General features: G+C 33.9%; 1 protein-coding gene across 8 annotated transcripts in view; it reads left to right on the forward strand.

The window, feature by feature from the left end:
- LOC129243716 (matrix metalloproteinase-14) overlaps nucleotides 1-25,792 on the forward strand; it is an 89,302-nt gene that overhangs the window by 26,189 nt on the left and 37,321 nt on the right. For 4 of the 8 annotated variants that reach the window (XR_008582336.1, XM_054880954.1, XM_054880960.1 and 1 more), the window contains exons 1-2: nucleotides 2,306-2,751; nucleotides 22,078-22,488. Coding sequence is in view for 7 of the 8 variants with exons in the window: in XM_054880954.1 (XP_054736929.1) it covers nucleotides 22,237-22,488 (252 nt within the window). In the remaining variant the exon portion in view is untranslated. Of the gene's footprint in view, nucleotides 1-2,305; nucleotides 2,752-22,077; nucleotides 22,489-25,792 lie in introns of those variants that run through there. The other 4 variants (XM_054880958.1, XM_054880959.1, XM_054880957.1 and 1 more) reach the window with 2 other exon arrangements.

The raw sequence follows: 25,792 nt of genomic DNA on the forward strand, positions 1-25,792 counted from the left end.
TGCTAAATAGGAAAAATGATTTTAAGTGATGGAAATCTTTATCTTTTATCCAATACTTTTCTCTTTGTATGTACATATACTGCAGCTGACTAGTCCGAAAGTGTCAAGCACGATTGATGTGTGACGCCATTTTCAAAAATTATACATCTTCTGTTAGAGTGATTAATTTTGCGCCATCTTGTATCAAATCTACATGCCAAATGTTAAGCTTTTATTCCCACGGGAAGTGCACCATAATTTTGATGGGTCAGTGAGTCAGTGAACCAGTCAGCAGTAAAATGAAATATCTCAGAAATTATTTGACATAACTTTCTCGATACGCAAATGTCATAACACATTGAATTGGAAATGATAACGAAAATATGAGTTGGAAAAAGCGCGCCGAAACGTTTCGTGTAAATATACAGGGTAGTCCGTATAGTATTTCTCAAAACAAAAATGAATAAATAAAGGCTGATAACACGATTACAGCTTGGCCGCGTAAACAATCGAATGTGCCATGGGCTGTGTGGCATGGCGCGCCATTTCGCCAATGCCAATGATCCTTCCATGCATTCCATTTTACTAATGCAAATGACCATTCCAAATCCATGTCTACAATTTTCGGTCACTAAACTCATTTATCATCTCTCTATAGCGCTCACTGTTGACCGAAATAGTGTTTCCAACAGATTTTCAAAAAAAAATTGGCGCTACCGTTACAAAATCCACAGCTAACTGCTCCTCTTTGAGGGGCATCTCGATGGATCACGCGCGGGTGTTACGATCCCAAGATGCGGCACTTTTGTCTCCGAGATGAAAATGCGCTTCGTCAGAAAAGATGATTTTGACCGCCTTTCATTAAATGCACTGCTTAGGCTACACAGCATTGACTTGGACATTAGGATAAAATAGTTCTCAAAGGCCGTTAAGCATTTCGTTCTGATTCATTTCGTCCCACGAAGATATGGCACTGAATTTCTGTCACGATTTCCAGCGAGGTGTCACTATCAAAATAGCATACGAGTTAAAAACGAACCGTTATGTGGAGCACCCTGTTCACACTGTGTGCTTCAGGTTGGAACTTACGCTGCCGCACTGCTAATCTTCTTGATAAAAATCATAAACAAAACTCAATTGATGAGGAGTTTGCGTGTATTTACAATGAGCGTTTGTGAATTATTTTCACAAATATTCAGAATGATAGAACTAACCCGAGGTCAGCTAAGCAGAAATAAATATAAATGCGAATAAAATTGTAATTTCAAGCCAACAATCGGTTATCCTAGGTTAGGGAAATTTTACCGAAATATTAGGTTAAAGGAAATTTTACCCAAATATTGAGAAAACGGCACTAAGTTTAATACATCAATTTACATGCATTCATTTTTAAAGTGCATATGTGTGTGTGTCTGTGTATGATTTCAAAATTATTTCATTAAAACTTACGTTCAGTGGGCTTCTTTCATTCATTAATGAATTGCCACAGCTGAGAATATGGCTCATGCTCACAACAACTCAATATGTATGTATGTATATGAGTGCAAGTATAAGCAGATATCACACAGTCATATGTATGTACGTCGTCAAAATATTATATGTATATGGGTATGTGTGTATATACCCGTATGTGTTATAATGTATATTTACTGTTGGCTTGCTGTAGACCATAAAGACACATTTTAGATACATATCTACATTTATATGCACATACGAGGGTGTGGGGAATCTACATATATACATATATGTATATGTGTACATATGTAGCAACAATGGTGCGTGCCGGCTTTACACAAAACTAGTGTCTCGCGCGTATGACGAACTCAGTTGATTCCAAGAAGCTAAGTATTAATCATCAACAAATTAAGGGCGGGGGACGCTGTAGTCCCCCTACAGGGGAATATCCAACGAAGTATTGACGCCACCATAGCAGATACTGTCTGTGGAACAAGTTAAGCAACAATCCGTGGACTTGTCGCAAACTTATCGTACGCTTGCTGACTGTGCAGTTCAGCAATCCAGCCGCCGGAGGGTCAACAATTGGAGAGCAAATAATAACCAGAATCAAGTATTCGCGCATCGACACAGCAGCAACTAATTCACACATATTTGCTCTCAGCGGAGGGAGTAAAATCTCAACATTGGCAATAAAATGCCGAGAAGAGAACATGAACAGCTGAGGCAAATCCCGCCACAAACGTTGACAATACAAAGGCATCAACAAAAACACACAAAAAAAAAGAAAGTAAAAGCTCCCTCGTCACATTCTCCAAGCATAACGCAACGGCAACAGCTTTCCGGCAGTGATCAAACGATCCAACGATCAGTGGGTGACTTGTACTGTCGCATCGCGTACGGCATAGCGTCAGTTCAATTTTGCTCGCAGCGCTGGGCGGTTGTGTTTTATTATACACGATCAGTTTTTCGGTTCTTATACACTACTTTAATGATTTTTAAGTTAAAACAACGGCCGCTAACGACAAAGTTGCGCACATAACTTGAATACTAATGTGAATACAAACATACATACTTACGTATGAAATGCGTGTTGAATTATTGGACTAAAAAATTATTTTAGCTTCATTACGTGTGACGTTTCGATCATTTTCAGCCGGTGCAAGTACGTACACAACTACATATACATACATTTATTGAATCGCGACCATATACGTATGTCCAAAGTGAATTTTATCTATCCCAGTTTATTCAGTTGCATGGAAGAAAAAAGCTGCATCAAAGCCAGTTACTAACGACTAACGCGATTGCAATTGTGTAAGGAATATAATCGTAATTTCTATCTAACTCCATGAAAACAAATTAACAAATGCACCATGCATATGTGTATGTGCATACTCGGACATACGTACATACATACATATGTGTTTGATGGTGCTCTTATAATATTTTGCCACCAATTTAGTCGATACCTATGTGCCTACACATGCACACATATAAGCAAACATACAGTTTAATTACCAAAACATAGACGACACGCAGTAAACTTAGTGAATAGGTATTTCGGACACTTGATCGCTAGAAAAAATCCGGCCTGAAGCTAGCAGGAAATCAGATTGCTCGATGCCTGTGTAACGCCGATCTGTGAAAATACATCCTTTTTTGGTTATTAGGTGTATGGGTTGTATAATTTTTAACTGGCTGGTAATCAAGAAACTCTGCCCCAAAGAATTTCTAGTCAACTGGTATTTTTTTATTAAATGCTGGGAAATTTATAAATATTTTATACACCATTTTCAAGGCATGTGTATATCCGTTGCTTTGGCATCACCTAAATACCGTTTATTGTTCATTGGCTTTTAATATAATAAATTTTAAATACAGCATAAAAGTAGTTGCATTTAAGAGATATCGAAGAAAAAAAATAAATAAAATATACCGCATTTGCTCCTTGTTGACTTCCATTGTTAACACCCTGTAACTCACAACTGAATGGAACACACAAAAAACAGCAAAAACATTTTTTAGTGTGAAATGTCACCTTGACAACGAGCACAAATTTTAAATTGTTTGATCAATACTTTACAAGATATCGAACACTACAGCCATATATAGAAAAATAATGGAATATATGAAAATAATGGATTACATTTCCCCCAAACTTATATTTGTACATATATCGTTCAGGAACTTCAATAGTGTCATAACTCAAAAAACTCCTAAATGTCCTGAAAAGCGGATACAGAGTTTTCAATTTACTATGCCTCAATAAGTAAAAGTAGAGATTTGCTTTCATCTAAGGAGATGCTGTTGATAGCCATGATTTTTTTACATGCAGCTTAAAAGAAAAACTTGCCGTCATTTCTTCATACTTATCTAAACAATAAAAAATGATACTATTGAAGTAAATGAGCGCATATATAAAGCACAGAATAAATATGCAAAACATCATATCTATGTTAGAAGTCTTGTTTTGGCAGGCAAATATTATTTAAATATCGAATTATTAAGCCTTTCAGCCCACACAAAGTGAAATTTTATTGTCCGTTTGATCTGATTAAACACCTCCAAAAGCAAGATTTCCTTACCCTAAATAATTTTTTTATTTTATAATTTTTTTTTTTTAATTAATTTTGCTCTATGGATATTCGGAATTTTCGAACCAAAATATCAATGTGTTAATTTTTTACACATTTACGCTTGTTATTCCCTACACACATACATACACATGCGCATAGTTTTGATAGCAACCAGCCCTTGAAATAGTTGGAATTGACTTAAGCTTAGGTAATACGAGCGTACTCGCACATAAATACCAATCTGACATAGAATTCGTAATCTTATCTATGTGCACGTACGTGTATGTATGTATGTAGATTTTTATTCAATACGCAACATAAAATTAGTAGTTAATTTGTCACACTTTACATACATAGATGTTTTGTAACTCACCGCGAAATGTACAAAAAGTATAACCCATCCGTATCAAGCGGATAATACCAATAGAGAATGCGAATTTGCATTCAGGTCGTAAAATTTGGCATCACACAAAACACATCTATAATTACACAACTCTTGGTATTTCCAAAATTTACGGCTGAAAACTTCCAAATACACATACATACATACTACATACATGCACATATTGTATATAAATATTTAAGAATACCAGTTAACGAAAAAGCGGCATTTATGTAGAATATCAGTTTTTTCACTCTAAAATTTCCCAATATCAGCTATTAATTCTTATTTAGCCTGATAACAGCTCTACATTTGTGTTAAACCAGGTGGTAACATTGGTTGTTTTTGTTTTGCATACAAATCATATATACCACTTATGGCTAATATTGGCTCGCTTTGGCTCATGTGTCTCTTTATTCTATCTCTTGTGTTAAACTGGCATCACTTACCCCTTATCTGGGAACATTTGCGCTCATCAAACTTTTGTCTCTTCTGTCCATCACTTTGGCGCTCGTGCGAGGCATTTTTTCGTTTTAATTTCCCACCAATTATAAAATGTGCCCTATGTTCCGACTAGCAACGACACTAAATTGTAACGTTACATACATTTTTTTTTGTATTCAAATTATTATCAAGGAAAAAAACAGCAAATTTATAATATAAAAAATTCATAAAAGGATGCTGACATTTTCAAAGTTCCCCAGGCACATCAGTAAGGGAGTAGCAGTAGAGCAAAAACAACAAGAGCAAGCTTTTTTATTATTGCTTGAATTCTCTAGACAACAACAAAGTGAAAGGTAAACAAACTTTGGTAAAATAGAGAACACACAAAATTACAAAAAAAAGTCAAATAAGCTGCTCTACTACTGCTCCCGTACTGATGTGCCTTGAAAGCTGCCGCTTTTAACTTTAGAAGAAAACTGTGAGTAGCCCAAGTGTTTTTTTGTTTTTTTTTTTTTAATTTTGTTGTTTTGGCTTTGTACCTTAGAAAACAATTAAACGAAGCGCAACCGCAACTTAGCATACTTTTCAAAACATTTTGAACATTTATTGGTTTCCAATGGAAGCCCTCCTTGGGGCCCTTCAGCTTAAGCAAAGTTGCCAAGGCATCACAATTACTCATATGTATGTATGTATGTTATCTAGTATTGTTAAAAAATATTTATTTTTGATAAGATACCTAAGCAAGTGTGTTGTTTTTTTTTTTCATTCACGTCGAACTCACGAACATTTGCTCACGGTGACTGTGAGTGGGTTTTTCGCTCCAAATAGCAAACAAAAGCGATTGATTCGTTTCCTCAATTTATTCTTTGTTTACATACTTATGACTAAATATTGCACATATTTCCTCACAGATTCAATTCAATTTTATTTACTTTTAATACTTTTAATAATGCAGAATGCACAGCCAGGTGCCCAGTGATCTCAAATATTTTATACGAATACAGATACTTCATACATGCATGCATATGCATATTGGATGAAGCAAACAAAAAATAAAATAAAAAAACAAATTCTACGTATCCATCTAAATGGCTTTTAAACAAAGGACTAATAAAAGCATTTGTCAAAGCTCCATTTGTTTATTAATGTGTGCATATTGAAATTCACTCGCACACACCTATACAAATAAATATGCTCATTTGTATGTATGGCGGTATTTATGTCTTAATAATTACGCGACTTCTGCGCGCATACACGCGGGACTTGACTAAGTCAAGTCAGCTTAAGGCAATTGTTTATGAGTCACTTGCATATTTGTTATTTGTCTGAGAAAAGTAAAACAAAAAAAATTAAACGCTTCTTTGTATACACACACAAACACATACGATACAGCAATAGCAAAATGTATGCATATCTTACTTCGATAGAAACGATCAATTGAATATTAAAACTTTTGAAGAGCAATCGAGTTAGTTATAGGTGTTATGTCACACAAATAAATGTTTTATTAAAATTAATTTTACTTGCATCAGAATGAATTAAGTCTAGTTATGGAGAATTAATTACTCGATCTAGCCAGCACATATTTACTGGGGCACTGTGAAAGATTCGAGAGTAGGCGCGTCAACGAATGTTCTGCTACCCCGTTTAGACTGTGTAGGTCATAATTAGCAATTGACCAAGGCATTTGATACGGGAAAATTTGTGTACCTTATATTAAAAACTGGAGTACGTGCATGCGAGAGATTAATACCGGGATCCCGAAATCGTAGTCTTTTTCAGGTACCGAAAATCTCGGGATGCCGAAAAATGTGTGTACGTTATATTAAAAACTTGAATATATGCATACAATATGAATTACTTCCGCGATCCCGGTGTTTTTTAAATCCCGATAATCTCGGTATCCCGAAAAATGTGGGTGTTATGTTAAAAACATGAGTGTATGCGAGGGAGATTAATCCCGGGAGTCAGACGTTTTTCAGGTCCCGAATACCATATATCGGGATCCATAAAAATTTTAAACATCGAATTAAAAAAAGTAACACCTTGTTTATTATAAAATTTCATTACAGAAAAAGGTTTTCAATTTGCATGAAATTTCTTTTAATTTACTTCTGCATTATGGCGTAAATTGGCAAGAATTGAAAACTGTCCGAAAAATCAACTCATTTAGTCAAACTGAGTAAACTTTTGTTTTTCTATCATTTTTACAAAAAAGTGCCATCTTTGGCTACTATGAAGAAAGGTTTTGAAACTATACATCTAAAAACAAAACAATGTTATTTATTAGTAGGTTTTATTTGTAACAGATGCAGGTCAAGATTAGAAGACTCCAGTTAAAGGATTTGCTGTTCTCACATACTGCCTATGGTTCTTTACTTGACGATAAAGTTAGCTTTGGTGTCTACTGAAAGAAGCCAAAGTAAGCACTTCAACTCGTCTTCCTTTTGCAACGTTGCGGATAAAATTCTAGCCATTAATGATTTAGCTGCCAGGTTAGGCAAACTTGTGACTACCTTCAGATGAATCTATATTTAGTCCGATAGCTAAACGACGATTAAATCTCTTGGTGAGGTCGTCACTAACTCCATCATTGCTCGTAAATGCCGGGCGTCTATTAACGGGATTCGGGAATATTTCCGCATCCATTTGATATGGGTGCCAGGGCATAGTGACTTAGCAGGGAATTGAGGGCACTACCACTCGCCTCCCTCTTGATGTGGAGATTGTAGGTATATCCCTCTTAGCCTACAAACTGCATAGTGGAAGTAGCAATGTCACTTCAGCCAACACGAGAGGGGATGATAGTCTGGCATGTAATGCTATAAAAAAAAATTTACCAAAATGGGACGCTAGACGCTCAAAGGCGCTACTTAATCGGACAAGGAAAACGTTTCTATCTAAGTTGATTTGATCACAAGGCACTGTCGCATAAGTCGATAAGCTCAAAGATTGAACGACTATTCAGAAACTGCAATAATGAGGAGGAAGAACCCGTTAGACACCTTCTCTATTACTGTCCGGCGTGGCATGTCAGTAAGATTAGATATTTTGGCTCATCGTTTCTAAATATAACTGATGACCTCAGGGACTTAAGTGTGAGCCAGATTAATGGGTTTGCACTTAAACAAAATGGTTTAGCGAGGAGTAGCAGATAAACTGCTACTGTGGTATCACAATGAATCGGCAACGGTCTAAGTGAGTTGGTTTGGAGGCCGGCTACCACTTCTACTTACCTACATACACATCTTAAATGCAATTATATGATTTTTCTTTTTTTTTTTTTTTTTTGAAAAATGACTTTTACAATGTACAACTACTTTGGACTTTTATGGAGTAGAATAAATATGTTTAAAATTTTTGGTTTGGTTAATTTTCGTTTAATTTTTATTAAATGTATATACATTTATTTTAACTTATTATATTTAATACTGCGCAATACTTTATTCACAAATAAATTTTATTTTTGTTAAGTTCGTTTTTATTATGTGAAAATAAATACTCCGAATATTTCTGTTTACCCGAATACTTTAATTAAAAAAAAAAATAGTAATTTTTCGATAAAATCAGAATCATTTTTAAGAAACATTAATGCGCAACATTCTAAAACTATTCATATTGAAATATTGGCTCAGGTTCGCTAATATCAGCGCTTGAATTGATAGCCACGAAATCCACTTCAATTTTTGTCCCTTGCGAATGTCTTAATTTGCTGTAAATATCTTGAAAACGAAAAATGTCCCAAAATAAACTTTAGCCCCAATTAAAGGATTAATTAAGAGCTAACAGTTAAGCCTTTTGTCAAAATAAAACAAAAACCCGTTTTAGATACGATTTTTTTTTTGGGTTTGAAAGTGCGCGATGGTTGAGTTCAACAGGCGGAAAATGGCCATATTTCATTTTTAAAATCTGTTAATCTAAATTTTAAATGGTTTTATTTTTTTTTTTTTTTGTCCTATTTTATGCCATTGATAGACTCATTAAATTGTTTCAAAATTTGAATCCCGGGATGAATCTCGAAATCACAAGACCAAAATTGTCCGCTATTCTTGGCATCCACAATTCATGCTATTTAAATTAAAAATGTTTAAATCCGCTTTGGCTTCAATTAAAATGTCAGACTCTTTTGAAACACAATTTTTCATCGAATCAAATTAAAAATGGTTAGTACTTTTTTTAGAATTGACGGGCATAGAGCTCGAAATGCAGTAGGATGTCAAAGAATAACTGAGGTTTATTTAAAAAATTACTAACATGCAACTGCAAGCGATCGGTAGACTAAATAGTAAAAACATAAATTCTAGCTTTCATTCTAATCAAATTAGTGAGTTCTAAAAATTAGCAATAACAGCCGTAAACAAACAAAGCAAATGCTATTTTAAAGTCACTAAATGTTATTAGTTACCAGCAGATAATTAAGTTCAAAACACTATGCATGGAATAGTTCTAGTAAAAAATGAGAAATACACCTAAGCATGGAAAAATATTTTCAGGAAAAAACAGGCTTAGCTTGGCTCATGCTGATGCTTCTACATAACTGCAATTATGAGAGCGCATAGAATTCCTATCGCGTTTTATCATCACCACACGTACTTACGTATGTATGTACATATGTATGTATAAGTAGTAATTATGCAATTGAATGTTCAAAATTTATTTCTAATTTCTAATGACTCAGTGCTCAAGAAGAATTATTGGAAAACTTCAAAATGGCTTGATAAATGCACTTTGCATATAAACATCAAACCAAAATTAGTGATATATTTAAAGATTTGCATACTAGCATTAGATCCACCTGCTTATATGAAGGCATGAGACAGCGAATTATGTGCATGGAAAATTGTAAGCATTCTGAAACGCTAATTGCGGTTGTGTGCATATGCCTATCTATAGAATATGGTGGAAAATGCATTTTCCGCAGTCGCTTCCAACAGTGTCCGTTTCACTTGAATCGGAAATAAGGTATAACTCAAGTTGGTTTATTTTTACCCATTCGAACTTTAATGCGTTCTTATACATATCTTCACATGCACTCACATTCACACATATACACAGATGTGCATATCTACAAACGAGCATACATGCACATTCATATATCCATAAAAATACCCAGTTTCATAAATAAACTGCATTTACTAAAGCAATAAGGCAAATAAAACTAAAATTTCATGCTTTAACAGTCTATAAATATGCATGTGGCCAAGTATACATACATACATACATGCATACATATGTACCATACATGACTGCATTCATTTGAATATTTAAGTGTATAAATAAGAGTATGTATATATATGCGTGTGTGTATTTATATACGTATGCAAAATAAGATATGTATGTATGTATGTAGCAGTATAAGGATACCTTTACCGATGTGCGCATGTATGAGTATTTGTGCCTACAGACATATATATCTATGTAAAATCGTGTTCGAATATGGAATGTGGCCATCGGAAAACTACAGACTCCCAAAGTTAACCACCGCTAGCCTTAAACTTCGTTAGCCGACCTTCAACCCCGAACAATTATTAAACTAATAATTGATTCTGTGGAGCACATACAGTGGCGAGCATAACTGAGTGCATGAAGACTTAAAATTACTTACTAGACTTAAATTTATTTTTTATATTACTGTGCGTAAGATTTTTGCGCAAATGGTTTAAAAATATTTGATAGTCCATCTTTAGCTTCTGGGCGATGCTACGACTACTAACATGTCGGTTAACTTCGATTAGTTCTGTGGTTTTATCAACATTTGCGACATTATCAACATCTTCTTTAAGGTGTTAGGGGTAGTCAGAATTTTCAAAAAATTGGATTTTTGCATTTTCTCAAAGTATAATATTTTAAAAATACTGTGTGAAAATTTGAAGCGAATCCAACAAATACTTTTCGAGTTATTCAACAATTAACGAAGGACGCTCGGGCGCTCCAGAGCTCGATAGCAAAACTTTATATGCGTTTTTCTCAAAACTATGTTTTTTGAACTGGTGATCACTGTAACTTAAAAACCACTTAGTAGATTTCAATAAAATGTAAACCGCTTGTGAAAAACACAAAAAACTCGTGCCTGATCGAAGGATTTTTTTCAAACAATTAATTGTCGGTTTTTTTCTCGAAGTTCTGAAAAATAGCTCCCGAGACCGCCATATTGTTAATTAAAAAAAACCAAGCTTCAATCATTCACTAGATTATCTATTAATAAAACTAATTTCTCTTGTCTGAAGGGACTTCTGAAGAAATGGGCTCCACACAAATAGCGATAACTTTTAAAATTATTAATTTATTTTTTGAAATTTTTGCTAACGTCAAGTCGAAACATGATGTACTAATGCTAAGCTTTTATTTTTGTAAAATAAAGCAACTGACTAGCAAAAAAAATTATTGAAAGTCATAATGTTTTCGGGTCTCTGACTACCCCTAACCCCTTAACATGAACAGACTCGACGAAACCCAAATTGCACGTAATTAGCTGTTGAAGTATCGGCACCATAAACACCATTCACAATTTCAGCGAGCTGGCTTGCAATGTCGCCTTTATCGAAGAAAAATTGTAAAATGTACCGCATTTTCTCTATGTTGGTTTCCATTGTTAACACCCTGCAACCCACAACTGAATGGAACAAACAAAAACAGCTTAAGAATATTTTTAGTGCGATATGTCGACTTGGCAACGAGCAAAAATTTTAAATTGTTTGATCGATACTTTGCGTAAAAATAATGGATTTCTTTCCCCCCAAACCAATATTTTTCTTTATTTTATCAAAACCATCAAAAAAACAAACTTTCAATTTTTAAACGAAGTTTAGAAAAATCCAAAAAAATTTGATCCAAATATTAAGCTTTTTAATCTGAAATTTTAGAAAAATTTCAAGTACGCAGTAACATGACTCATGAAATTTTCGTAAAATAAATGCAAATTTCAATTGACTAAAAAATCGGTTGGATTTTGAATCATTTTTTCTGACCGTCTCTTCACTTTATTCCATGTAAAAATACATTTCAGGTTGAAGCAAATGCGGCAGATCGTTTGCAAAAAAGTTAAAAAGAATCAACTAAAGTTTCTATGAATTGCATTTGTTCTATGCAAAAAACCGCAAGAGCACCAAAAAAAAAAGAAAAGTGTTCAAAATCAGTTTGATTTTACAGACGCTTAAAGCTTGCGCTTTACCAAAAAAATAATCATCTATAAAACTGCACACTCGCAAGTTTTCTAAAAATTTAGTTTAAGATTTGAAAATTTATATGAATTTTTTTAAATTCTCACAAATTTTGTATAAAGTTTGAAAATTTCATTTATATGGTTTTAGAAAAAGAAGGAAAAATATAGTACTAAAATATAACAAAAAATTGTTATCTCGAAAAACATGTACTCAGTTATGCTCGCCACTGTATACATACTATACATCCAAATGTATGCATGTCTACAAATACATACAAACATAAGTAATTAGCCAGCAGTTAAAATTGGATCGCAACTGTTTCTGAAGTTTAAAGTCATTATTTCGCATTCAAATTTATATGTACATATGTATGTGTGTATTAGTATCATTTAAACAAATTTACAAAAATGTTGGAAGGTGCCAAATGAGCGAACTGAATCAGCCAATGAAATTGCCCCGTTTAGGTCCCGTTGAAAGAGTTTGAAGATTTTGAAATGAGCGAACTGACTCAGCCAATGGAATTGCCCCTTTATGTCCCGTTGGAAGAGTTTGCAGATTTTGAATTTCGGTTGGCGCTCGGAAGCGTTGCATATTTCACGGAGCGTAATTGTAATTTTTTGGTGTAATTTTTGCAAAACGAACAAATACTTGAAATTTTATATTTGAAATTAAATCTCACGCTGTAATAGGGACTTCGATCCACATGAGGTTAAACTTCAGCTGTTTTGTTCTTGTTACCGCATTGTTACTGAATTATCGAATACGAAATGGATTATAAATTTTCGAAAAGAATTATAAATTTTCCAGTTTTTTTATTTTCGAGTGGTTGCATTTTTTGTAGACTGACGCGAACTGGTACCGACCCTAAATGAGGTAGTCAATAGCTAATCTGCACATTCCAGTTTGCAGTAGTTCAACTAAAAATAATACATTTTGCAAATAGATTTTCATGAACATAATATATGTGTGTACATACATACATATACACTAATTACATTTAATATTTACTTATATATGTATATACGAGAATACACACATACATATACATATGTAGGCACATGGGTACTTGCTATGGAAACATGGAGTTTCATGCTTCGATGACTTATTTTTTTAATATTTGCCCAACAATGAGTTTACTTTAAATTTTGTTTACCCGCACATACATATATATAATAATATGTGTACTTAAATTCGTATATATATACATATGTCCTTACCTATCTGTGTACATACGTATGTAGAAGTGGGGTCACTTAATTCGCACTAATTATATTTTTATAATCGCTCAACCCAAAGTGTCAACAAACGTGTCAAGAGAGAATATATCAAAGGTTAAAATATTACAAAGTATTGTAAAAAATAACCGCATAAAAAAGAATCTAAGAGAACACCAAATGAAATACTACCGCAATATACATACGTACCCTGCAGGAAAAACGCCAACAGTTCGTCTTCTGTCTTTTTTCTTGAAATACCAGTGCATTTATATATATATATAATTGACTCTTACACCCTTTATTCCTGCTCCGAACTCCTCCTCCTCCTCCTATTTGTGGTGTGTGACTTGATATTTTTACACGAGTTTAGGGACCTACAGTTTTAAGCCGGCTCCGAAGCCTGGCAGAAGTACATTCGGAGGTTTGAAATTTCCTTTTTCTATCATTTGGTGTTTCATAACTTGAACCCGAGACAACCAAATGGTAGTCACGCACTTTTGAGGACATGAAAAATGTACTTGATCAGCGTACTTGGCTGACTGCTGGGTTCTCACCACCCTACTCACCACTCATGTCAAGTAGGCTTGTAACCATGGTGAAAAGATGTTTAGAGGTGTACTACCTAGCAGGCGGTTATTCGGCTCTGAGCGAATTTAACAGATATGCCGCCGTCATTCGATTTATGTTTTACTAAGCTAAAGCTAAATTTTGTGAAGCACAAAACGAATGACCTGGAATCCAAAGTTCCCTCAAAAAAATTGGTTTCACCATTCCTAACGAGCACACCTGTTACCTATCATCCTTGGCTTGTAACTGGCAGCCAAAAGAGCAACGGGACACTCTTGCGCGATGATCGTGACCAGTCGGAAAACTAAGTGGCCAAAGGCAATAAAAACTAGTTTTAGACCAGTTAAAATATAAAAGCAAAACAGTCAGGCTATTTGATTCGAACGTTTCAAAATATTCTTTTTTTTTTCTTTGAGTTAAATGAAACTTCTTTGAAATACAGTAATTGGTTAAACATGCAAGAATTGGTTGAAACTTACACTATATGTAACATAGTATGGTTTCTAGGCACCACCTTTTCATTCATTATAATTAAACTTCTTATAGAGTTCAGACGAAAACAAGGTTTAATCGACCCTTCCGAAAAATCTTGGGAATAAATTGTAACTATTTTGAATGCGGAGCTCGTGCAAAAATATTATATTAATCGGTTCTTCTAATCTTACAGACTTGTGAAGCGAGGCTACACATAGAGGGAATAAACTCTATGCAAATATTAATTTGTTGTTGACTTTATCCCATCCCAATGTACTCATCACTATCTACATATTCATAAATGCTAAAAAAAGTCAACTAACTGGGATTATTCTGGGTCATAACTGGTTAAACTAGTGCAATTTGTTCTATTAAGCACCCCAGATACTGGTGCTTGTTTGCATACTAGTTTGGCCTACAGGGTACCTACATATACTTATGTATGTGTGTGCATATAAAATATTACACCTTTGTTTGAATGTGTATGTATAAGTACCTCTGTATGGCGCCCATGCACAATTCGATTCAATTTATTGTGACTCAGGCACCAGTACAGGCCGGTGTTGTTGCTGCTTCGTGAGAATGCGAATGACAAAAACGTTGGCGCTCCTTTTTGATTTACGCACGCCAAGAACAAAGCATAGAATTGACAGCGTCCGAGACATTCAGCAACGTTGACCCGTGACACACTCCACTGATGTGCATGTGTGTGTATGTGTGCATATGTATAGTTATGTGTATAAGCATACGACTAAAGTTGAATGCCTGAATGTGTTTTTTAGTAGAAACGTCTGAACTAAGTATTTATCACTGTTTAGATATTACCGTTATGATAAAGCCAAAATGCCACAATGGCACACGAGTATGTATTCCGTTAATATGCACATGAAGCAACTATTTAAATACATACACACATACATCCATATGCACATTGTCGGGTCTAGAAACTCGCAATAGAGGAGCTTAACGTGCTGCAAAACTTTCAGCAGTCGGCCGTCACTGTTACGGCCGTTTTCACAATTTTCTGCTAATGTGAGCACTGAGAACAATTTGTCGACAAGATAAATTCAACATTACATTAATTATTTATTTAATTCACCATATCTGGCGTAAACAAATTTTAACGGAAACCTGAAAGCAACGGTCCTCAGTTGACTAATTTTGAAAATTCATATAACTTCGTGCGCTGCTCATCATTGCCTTGTTGGAAAACTTGTTTGAGCAATGACAAAACATCAAAAATAAAAACGTGTACAGTTATGTTTCACATAAAAACTTTATTCTTATAAAAACATGCATATTTTTGAGTCATAAAGCGGCACAACAAATTCGCATTCATATTTATAAGCAGTTAACGAAATGCGTAGCCGACTGGGTGGTGCGTGACTACCATTCGGAGTTCACAGAGAGAACGTTGGTTTGAATCTTGGTGAAAGACCAAAATTAAGAAAAAGTTTTTTCTTATACCGGTCGCCCCTCGGTAGGCAATGGCAAACCTCCGAGAGTATGTCTGCCATGAAAAAGCTCCTCATAAAAAATATCTGCCGTTCGGAGTCGGTTTGAAACTGTAGGTCCCTCCATTTGTGGAACAACATCAAGACGCACACCACAAATAGAAGGAGGTGCTCGGCCAAACACCCAAAAGGGGTGTACGCGCCAATTATATATATTTAACGAAGTTATAAGTAGTGTTACATATGTACAGCCGTGTTCAAAATTATAGCAGGGTGATGAATTATTAAGTGTTAACTATTTTTGTATATAATTTTATATATATATATATATATTTATGTTTTTATAAAAGTTTAGCTCATTTTACAACAAAAACAATAAATTTCAAAGCTTCAAACTTTATACAAAAATCACTAAAATTTAACAAATATCAAAAAAATACTTAAAAATGTCTAACTTTTTATTCTGAATTTTTATAACCCATGCAGTTCTATAGCCCATTATAGTCCAAAGAGGAAATTTCATGTGGCTCAAAATTTTCATTGATTTTTGTCAATTTTTTTTCCCCTGAGGTGTTAAGCATTAAGTCAGGTTAGGTAGAGTGGCCGCCTTATGACGCACTTAGGCCAAATAGAGGTCCCTTGTGATGCCACCGGAACTATCCCATTCCTACTACCCATGGTCCTCTTTAAACCATCCTGTGGACTATATAAATCTAATAAGTTTATATATGCAACATCCGTGATGCTGTCCAAAAAAGCGACTCCTCTTCCTCTTCTACATCCAGACAGCCTCTGTAAAAGTCAAAATATGGTGCCCCAATCTACAAGTTTCTGCCGCTTCCGAGAGCAGATGTTTTCTTTTATGAGGAGCTTTTTCGAACTCGAGCCCTACCAAATTGTAGTCACGCAGAAATCATTCTGTTACGGCGCACGCCAAGGAGTATGAGCATATAAATTATATTATGAAAAAGCAGTATTTGAAATCAACGCTAAAAACTGAAGTTGAATGACGAGATAGTGAATAAAATTGGTATTTGAAACTTGAAATAAAGTGTCGAAATTTTGGCCAAGTTAAAATTTTGTTTGTTTCCCTTCAATTAAAGCACAAGTGTTTCAACTCTTTAAACGAAGTAACAGTTGTTCCACTTACGCGGAACAGGAAATTTAGCATGGAACTTCCTACACCTGGCTGAGTTTCAAACAGAGCATTTTCTATTCACATGCCTTTGTCTAGTGTGCACATTTTACCTAATTATACATGTATTGTGCATACATGCATATATAAAACGTGCACCGTTACATTCCGCATTTTAGTTGTAAAGTATGTACGTTTATCCATTAAGGATGTTCACATTTGTATGGAAACTTTTGCTTCCGTGTGTATTGGCACATTATTCACTTTTTACTTTAAATTGAAATCAATGTCGCCCACAGAACAAAGTTGGACCAGTATCAGCTTAGTACCTACATGTAATATATGAAACCGAAATATTACAAAAAAATGTCCAATTGCAATTGGAATAATCAAACTAAAATAGTTCGGAATAGCTTTTAGTTCATTGCAACCTGAAAGCTTCGGCAATGACTTTGCCATGGCGTGAAAAAAATAAAATTTGCATTCTGTAGCAGTCACAATTTCGTCAAAACTATCAGTTGATCGATTTTACATAATTTTATGGATGCACATAGCAATCCGTTAAGCTGCAATTAATGGTGCCGTAACCATAAGTCCATGGCTTTAACCATAGCCATAGCCATAGCCGCAATATTACAGCATTTGTCGATTAATCATCACAGCTGATACTGGAGTAGAATTAATGACAATATTCGCATTTCGTCATAAAAACACGGATATTTTCCACTAAGCTAATTAATTTCTTGTCGTTCATTTCTAATATTAAAATTTCTATTGCAAATATCAAAACAAATATAAAGTATTTCACAGCTGCTTACGCTTACGGAGAAAAACCAAAATTTAATAGATTCGTACGGCTACGGTTATGACTAAGGCGCTATGGTTCGGCCCCTATGTATAATCGCAGCTTTAAGCGGTTAATATTCAGCTATACCTCTGAAATGCATATTTCATATTATCACGGCTTGGCTTAGAATTGAATGCAGCCTTTGGCAACAATCCAAGGTTAGTTAAACTTTTAGGTTCAGTTAAAACAACAAAAAATTTTCAATCGGCGCACGTTTATTTACTTTAAGAAACAGTTGGCATATTTGCAAACATATAATGCGAAAATACTTGTCTATAAGCAGGGTCATCGAGAAAAATTATCAAAAACTATTTTTGCGGAAAATTAAAAAAAAAACTTCTAAAAAATTTGTTCACCAAAATTCAAAAAAAAAAAATTTAAACAAATTTGTTTGCAATTTTTTTTTAAAGTATTTTATCCTAAAAAATTAAAAAACAAAACATTTTTAATTGTTGAAAAGAACGGAACATACAATATAATAATAAATAAATTAAATTCAAAAAAAAGATTCAAATAAATTTTCCCCAAAATTATATTAAAAAAAAAATTTTTTTAATATTTCCTTAAAATTAAAAAAAACAAATGTTTTTTAATATTTCCCCAAATTTAAAAACCAAAAATTTTAAACAAATTTGCTTGCAATTTTTTTAAAAAGTAAGTTATCCTAAAAAATTATTTATTGTTGAAAAGAACTGAACATATAATACAATATAATAATAGTAAATAAATGAAATTAATAAAAGAATTTCAATAAATTTTCTCCCAAAATTAAAAAAATCCAAAAAAACAAATTTTGAATTTGAATTTAATCCAAAAATTTAGAAAACAAAACATTTTTAAATGTTAAAAAGAACAAAAGACATTTCACCTTACAAACTTTATACCAAAATTTGTAAAATTGCATAAATTATATATATAAAAAAATTGTTTACCCAAATTAAAAAAAATTCAGACAAATTTTTTCCCAAAATTAAAAACAAGAAATTCAAACAAATTTTTTCCCAAAAATTTCCCAAATTAAAAAAAAATATTAAAAAAAATGGAAAAAAAGTATTTTACCCTAAAAAAATAAAAAACAAAACATTTTTAAGTGATAAAAAAACAGAAGATATTTCACTTTGCAAACTCTATACCAAAATTTTCTGAATAAATTAAATTTATTAAATTTTTTCCGTTTACTTCTTATTATACTCAAGTCTACAAATAAACCAAACTTCAGAAAAATTTACGACAATGTCCAAAATACTTTGATCTCTTCATATGAAATCGCCCGATACAAACGGCAGTTAGCCCTGAAATACGCTCTGGTGTAGAGCGCAAGCAATGAAAGTTCTTTACTCTGACACATTGAACTTTCAGTATTAGCTACAGTGATCTGTCACCTGTGTTGCTACAAAATATTCGCAAAACAATGCAAGTGTACGGCAAAATGATCTCTATATTTTGAAAAACAAAAAATAACATTCACTAAAACCAACGCTAGCAGATCCCTTTCGAAATTAGCATTGGAGATATCTTTGAGAGTAATTAGATTTATTGGACGTTTGCACTCTGAATTATTTCTTCTTCCATTTCGGGAGACAAATCTGATTCATACTTTTTGATGAAATTTACTACAGACTATAAGACTGCTGCGACTTGCAACTATTTTTCGATTTGCCACAAAGAAGAAAAGGTACCAAGAAATTGATTAGAAATTCCTTCAATAAACCAATCAATGATCACTAAAAAGATACTTCGCTTGAAATCGATTTCGTCATCAACAACCATTGAGCTGTATTTTTCTTTCTCATTGAAAAATGTGTATGGTTTTTTTTCCTGGTGAATGGAAACGATGAAGGAATCTCTAATTCGCTGTGAATCGGGGAGTAACGCTTCAAATTTTCAATTAGTGCAGCATTTGGATGTTAACCCAGGAAGGCAAATATTTTATCTATTGATCATAAGCTCATGCGCCCACCACGAACTGCAGAGCAGGCATATTCGTTATTAATGAAATTCTCTACTCAAAGTAAAAATTAATCTAATTTAGCAGCAAAAGCAATAGCAACAAGAACAACAGAAATATGTAACAGCAAACGCAACAGTGAAGAATTAGAATTATTATCACACGAAGCGAAGTAGTTGCGTTAGTGGTTTGATTAATGAACAATCAGTAAATTATTCAAAGGTGTCTTTATTAATCCGAGTAAGGGTATCTTAAAGACGACATCAACTACAAAAAATAATTTGTATGAATTTTTATAGCAAACTTGTAAATGATCTCATTCGCCTCGGCTAACTGGCCTTCTCTTAATGATTTCTCTTCGACGAAAAAACTATCTGCCTGATTCTTAGCTTAGTTTCTCATAATAAACCATCATAAACAAAAATTACTTTTTCATTAAAAGCAACAAAAAAATTGCATATCTTTACCGCATTCGCTTACGAATGTCCCTCATCTGATGCCCACAAGTGGGTGAGGGCTGCTTTATCGGATTGCTTCGTACATCCCTTCGTTGCTAAAATATGCCCTTGCATACACATCTGAACATGTATGGACATAGTTACAAGACATGCACGATTTATTTAAAGAAAGAAACAATGCAATTACTAATACAACAACAGTAAAGAAGGGCAATTTTCACCTATTTTCATGTCTGTATTTATAGCATTCCTAAAAACCGCTGAAATGAAAGCAACAGCAAACTGCATCACATTTATTTATTTCAGACATGGCTAAAATAAGCACAGTTACTTTGAGGGTTTGGTTGTGCGTTTGGTTACCCATCTAATTAAATATGTGTGTGTGCATACATTAAGCATACTTACATATACATATGTACATATATGCAATAGAATGGCTTGCGCTTCATCAAAAACTTGGTTTTTAGTGTACGAAATACATTTTGGTCAATTTAGAGATGATATAAAAAAATATTCCGGAAAATTTGTGGCATTTAAAAAGTCTTTCAAAATGCTTATTTATGATGAATTTCACAGTATTAAAATGGAATTGAATAGAATAAATGTGAGGTTTGCTTTTCGACCTCGTGGTCTTGTGTGCCCACTACTCATTGCTGTACCTCATCCAAACCCAGTTTCCTTATTTAACTTAAGATATGTAGAGCTGGGATGCGCTGAACGTAAATGCCCTTCTTCTAGCTAAAATTGGCCAAAATATCTCAACCTTCTCCGCGCTATATCGCCACATTCAAGGTGAAGGTGTATTGGAGTCGTTGGGGGATGGACGCAGAAATGACAAGAGTCAGTGGACCATATTCCAATCCTGAGCAAATTACCGCGTAATCTGCAATGGCCTGTGAGAATGCCCGTGAGCATTGACCTCTTTTGATTAAACACCTGACTAACCATCTAACTTAAAAAAAAGTTAAAAATTGATAAAATTTTATAAAAGAAAAAATTCAAAAATACTGAAAATAATATTAAAAAAATACACTTAAATATATCAATTTTTTTTTTGTTGCATCGTAAATTATAAAGGGTTTTTTAATAAGAGGTGTTATTTTGATATTCAAAGAAAAATGCTATTTTTTAATATAAATGATCGGATGTTTATTTCATTATAAAGAGAAAGGTATGCCGTTATTAGTGGAAAATAACATCAGGCAAATGCCCACCACGACCACGCTTACAGGACAATATCCTTTTCATGAAATTTTCCATAACCGAATTGCAAAGTGGCTGCCCTATGTCCTCGATAGCCTCACGAATTCCATCTTTGAGGTCTTGAATCGACCCTGGACTGTTGGCATAGACCTTCTCTTTTACGTGGCTCCAAAGAAAAAAGTCACAAGGTATTAAATCCCAAGATCTCGGTGGCCAATTGTGATCACCTCTTCGAGAGATAACACGGACCGGAAACTTTTCCCGTAAAAGATCAATGGTTTCGTTGCTTGTGTGGCACGTAGCGCCGTCTTGTTGAAAGTAAACGTTGTCCAGATCAATACCATCCAATTCCGGCCATACAAATTGTTACTCATCTCTCGATAGCGCAATTCATTCACCTGTTATTAGAAAACCCTTTATATACACTAAGATTTAAATGTTTTTCGATTTCAAAATTTATGATATACTTTTATTTCTAAAAGAGCTCTCAGTGGTCCCAAGGGAAATTTTCAAATGCAGTTATCTCGAAAACTGGATCTCATCTGATAAAATGGAAAACGCCATTAAATTTATAAGGTCCCAATTAAGTAGGATTCTCTATCAAAACCTTTGCGCACAATTTTAACTTGCACACTTTTTTTTGTCAAATTTGCATATGTGAATTGAAATCTTATCGAAATTTAAGTACACATAAGAAGCATCGAAATATACTAACATAAATATAAAACTATTCCACAAGTTCACTCAACTCAATGTTTTTAATTTTTTTCAGATCCGAAGTGTTTATCGAAAAACCACAGCAAATCAAATCGAATAAAAAATCCAACCTTAAGTTATTTTTGTCGTAAATACTCGACTAAACCAAATACAACAAGTTGTACACATTTCCAATTGCTCAAAGTTCGTAATAGTGGCTGTGGAATCATAAATAATGCTACACTTCAGTTCAAGGAAAGGAGATACAGCAGCATGTCCAATGTTAAAGCACGTGGACCACTGGTCAATCAATTCTAGGCGAAGTCGCACACCGATCAGCGAGAACTCACGGCGACAAGCAGTGGAAGCAGTTGTCAACAAAATTTGCTCCTGCCACCAGTATTCAGTATTCATAGCTTTAGCCATATTATTAGCCGTAATCAGTACTGTCACCAGTAGTCCTATACAGACAACAACACAGGCCGAGGTGAGTTTTTAGTGATTTAGAGCATATTTTAAAAGCAAACATATGTAAAGTTGTGACTGTGATAATAGTGGTGTTGCGAAAAATGAAACCAACAAATTTGGAAGAAGAAATTCGTGACACCACTGCATCCTGTTGCATTAGAGAAACAAAGTTGTAACAAATTAATCATGTAATTGACCCAAAAATAAAATAATGTGTTCAAAGAGGGCGGCATAAAGCTGATATGGTGAACGCATCAAGGTCTAATGCGAGCCTGTTGATTGGTATTTTATTTTGCTGCACTCACCACACAAGAAGGACATTGGAAAAGCCAGACGAAAAAAATTTGGCTTCACTTATGTTTATAATTGAATGCAATGCTTTATTCGAAAGTCGTTGAAGCAGATCGGGTGTTTTTCTAAAGCTTAAGGAATTAAAATATTATTGGAACGATTTTTTTTTTCTAATCTGGTGGATAATTTCACGACGTTTATTTTTTGAATATATTATCCAGCATATTATACATATGTATGTCTGGTGCGGCTACGAGTTGCATGGTCCATGCGATCAGTTCAATTTTTGACTAACTTTTCCGAATAAATCTGGCTGTATAGCGACAATGGTGGCTTGAATATTGCAATAAATACGAGGCTAATTACATGGTTCATTCGATCAGTCCAATAAATCGATTGTTAGGCGCGTTGCATGGGAAGTTGCGTCGCCTTTTTGGAACCAAATGTAGTCAATGTTTTACTAATTAAACTAAAAATTCAGACGGCATAGCTCGACAACGGTCGCCATTCACCGTAACGGCAGCTGCTTCCTCATCATTTCGACAGAAATAAGGGCCGATGATGCGGCCAGTGCTCTATGAACTGCGAACAATTTTTTTTTTTGTTCAAATTAAATTTCCCTTGAAGGCTTGCCAAACCTCACTGAACAGAAATATTAACACAGTTTGCCATTCTCACCTGCAAAGCCAGATTTATCCATATCGATAGTTCTCATTCAGCCAAAAACACCCTCTGTATACATTATTTTCAGTTTCATTAGTAAGAAGTCCCGCTTATTAAAACATGGCATGATTTTAAGTCTTTTAACTTTCACCAAAGCAATTAAAGTCCAAAATATAACAGCCTTCGAAAATTACACGCTAAAATTCATAGAAGTAAAAATGTGAAATTGACATAAGCGAAACATGTTTTTGACCAGGTCATAATATGGCTGTTAAAAAATTATTCCTGTATAAATATAAGTTGGTCAAATACTACTCATCATAATCGAATTGGCTTGTGGGTGATTACCATTCTGTGGTAAGTCGAATGCCTGTTGGAAGGTCGAATGATAGATAGTTTTTTTGAATAGCGGTTGACCCTCGACAGGCAATGGCAAACAGTTTCTAACACAAAATGCTTCTCATACAAATCAGCTTTCGTTCGCAAACGTAAGAACAGTAGGAGATTTTCGGCCAAACACCAAAATACGTAATTCCTAATACATACACAGAAGGGTTTTTTATTACATAATGCGGAATATAATTATTCGCTAAAGAATTTTTTGTCAACTCAAAGTCGTAAAGTGGAAACACTCCTCAGGTGTAATAGTAATACAATTAAGGAAATAAAATGTTGTATTATTTGCTAATGCTTATACTGACTTGTGGATATTAATAGACATATCAAATGAAAGGAGAATTGTCCAACTATGAAGAAAAATGTTTGTTTACTTCATACTTTTCAACTGCGTTCTTCATACTATCTTATAAAAACGTAGAAAAAAATTGAACTCCTTCCTCCTAAGAAATAAAGTATACGCAGTGGACACTATAAAAATACTATACTTGTCGCATGCTATATTTCACAGTTATTTCAGAAATTTGCATTTACTTATATATGTATTAAAAATGATCCTATTTTGCTCAAAAGTATTATTGGACTGCAGGTTCTTTTCGTGGGAGGCACCGCAAGAACCCCAAACCCTAAATAAAAACTGAGCCAATTCCGCTTATTTTACTAGGAGTCTTATTCACTATATCTATACTAAAAAATGTAATGACTTTTATGTGCACATCTGTATGTACATAATTTTCAAGGCATTGGCAAATAGTTGTGCCTCTTAAAGTTGCCGAACCATTAAATAAAGAGGTGCAGCGCAGTAGTCATCGATGGGTTTTTTTCGAAACAGTTTATCGCCACCTCTGGTGTACCTCAGGGCAGTATTTTTGTATGTTTGTTATTTCTTTTGTTTATTACTGATGTTTGTTCATACTTTTCTTTTGCTAATATTTTTCTCTATAGATATAAAAGTTTATGCTGAAATAAGAAATTCTAGTCACTCAGCCGCCCAACAGTCTGAGCTGAATATTTTTTTCTCTAGTGCGTTATGAATCGTCTATTTCTTAAATGAAAAAGAATGTCATAAATGGAAAATGAAAATGAAAAATGTGACAAAATCACTTTTGCGAAGCTTGAAACTCCCTTAATACCTCTTATTATATTAATTACACATATCTTCCTTTGTTTGGTGTGACAAAAGATTTAAGGGTTTTCGTTAATTCAAGGCGCAATTTTATGCTCGATTTTGTAAGACATCATTCATCGCACTTTAATGACCCATATGCTCGTAAGATATTATAACTCTGCGTTTATATTACGCCTCTTTCAGTCCATATAAATCGAGCGGAAAGGGTTCAAAAATTTATTGTGCGTTTCCCACTACATTCACGCAATTTCTCAGACCCGAAACCATCATACAAATCTCGCTGTCGTTTGGTTAGTCTTTTCCCATTAAGTGACAGAGGTACTCTTCAGGCAGTATCATTTATCTTTGGTCTTGTTAATGGCGTAATTGGCTGCCCGGGTCTCCTAGAAATACAGTTTAATGTTCCTTGCAGAAATTTTCGTTGTTTTAAGATTTTTAGTGCTAATACGCCACTCATTAGAAAGTCGTCTGACTTTAATTACCTCTCAACCTCTTTGAATTTAGACCTTTCAGAGGCCAAACAGGTATTTCAAATGCAAGAAAATATTCCTTAAATATTAATTATTTTAGTTGTATTACTATTTATCTCGTTAGAATTAAATTTTAACTTGATTTTAACAATTTAATGATTTCTTATGTTGAAATTTAATTGCACTACATTTTTATTATTAAATATTCTAAAATATTTGTGTTTATTGTAGTTTTGAATTAATCTCTTAAATGTCTATTCTGAATTTTGTTAGACATTAATGAATAAATAAATAAATAAATCAAATAGTAAACTGCAATGGCGAAATGGTCTCTACTTAGATCAGTTCGTTACATAAATATTTCTACAGAACTG

Source organism: Anastrepha obliqua, chromosome 4 (assembly GCF_027943255.1).
Source record: "Anastrepha obliqua isolate idAnaObli1 chromosome 4, idAnaObli1_1.0, whole genome shotgun sequence".
In the NCBI taxonomy this organism is placed as follows: Eukaryota; Metazoa; Arthropoda; class Insecta; order Diptera; family Tephritidae; genus Anastrepha; species Anastrepha obliqua.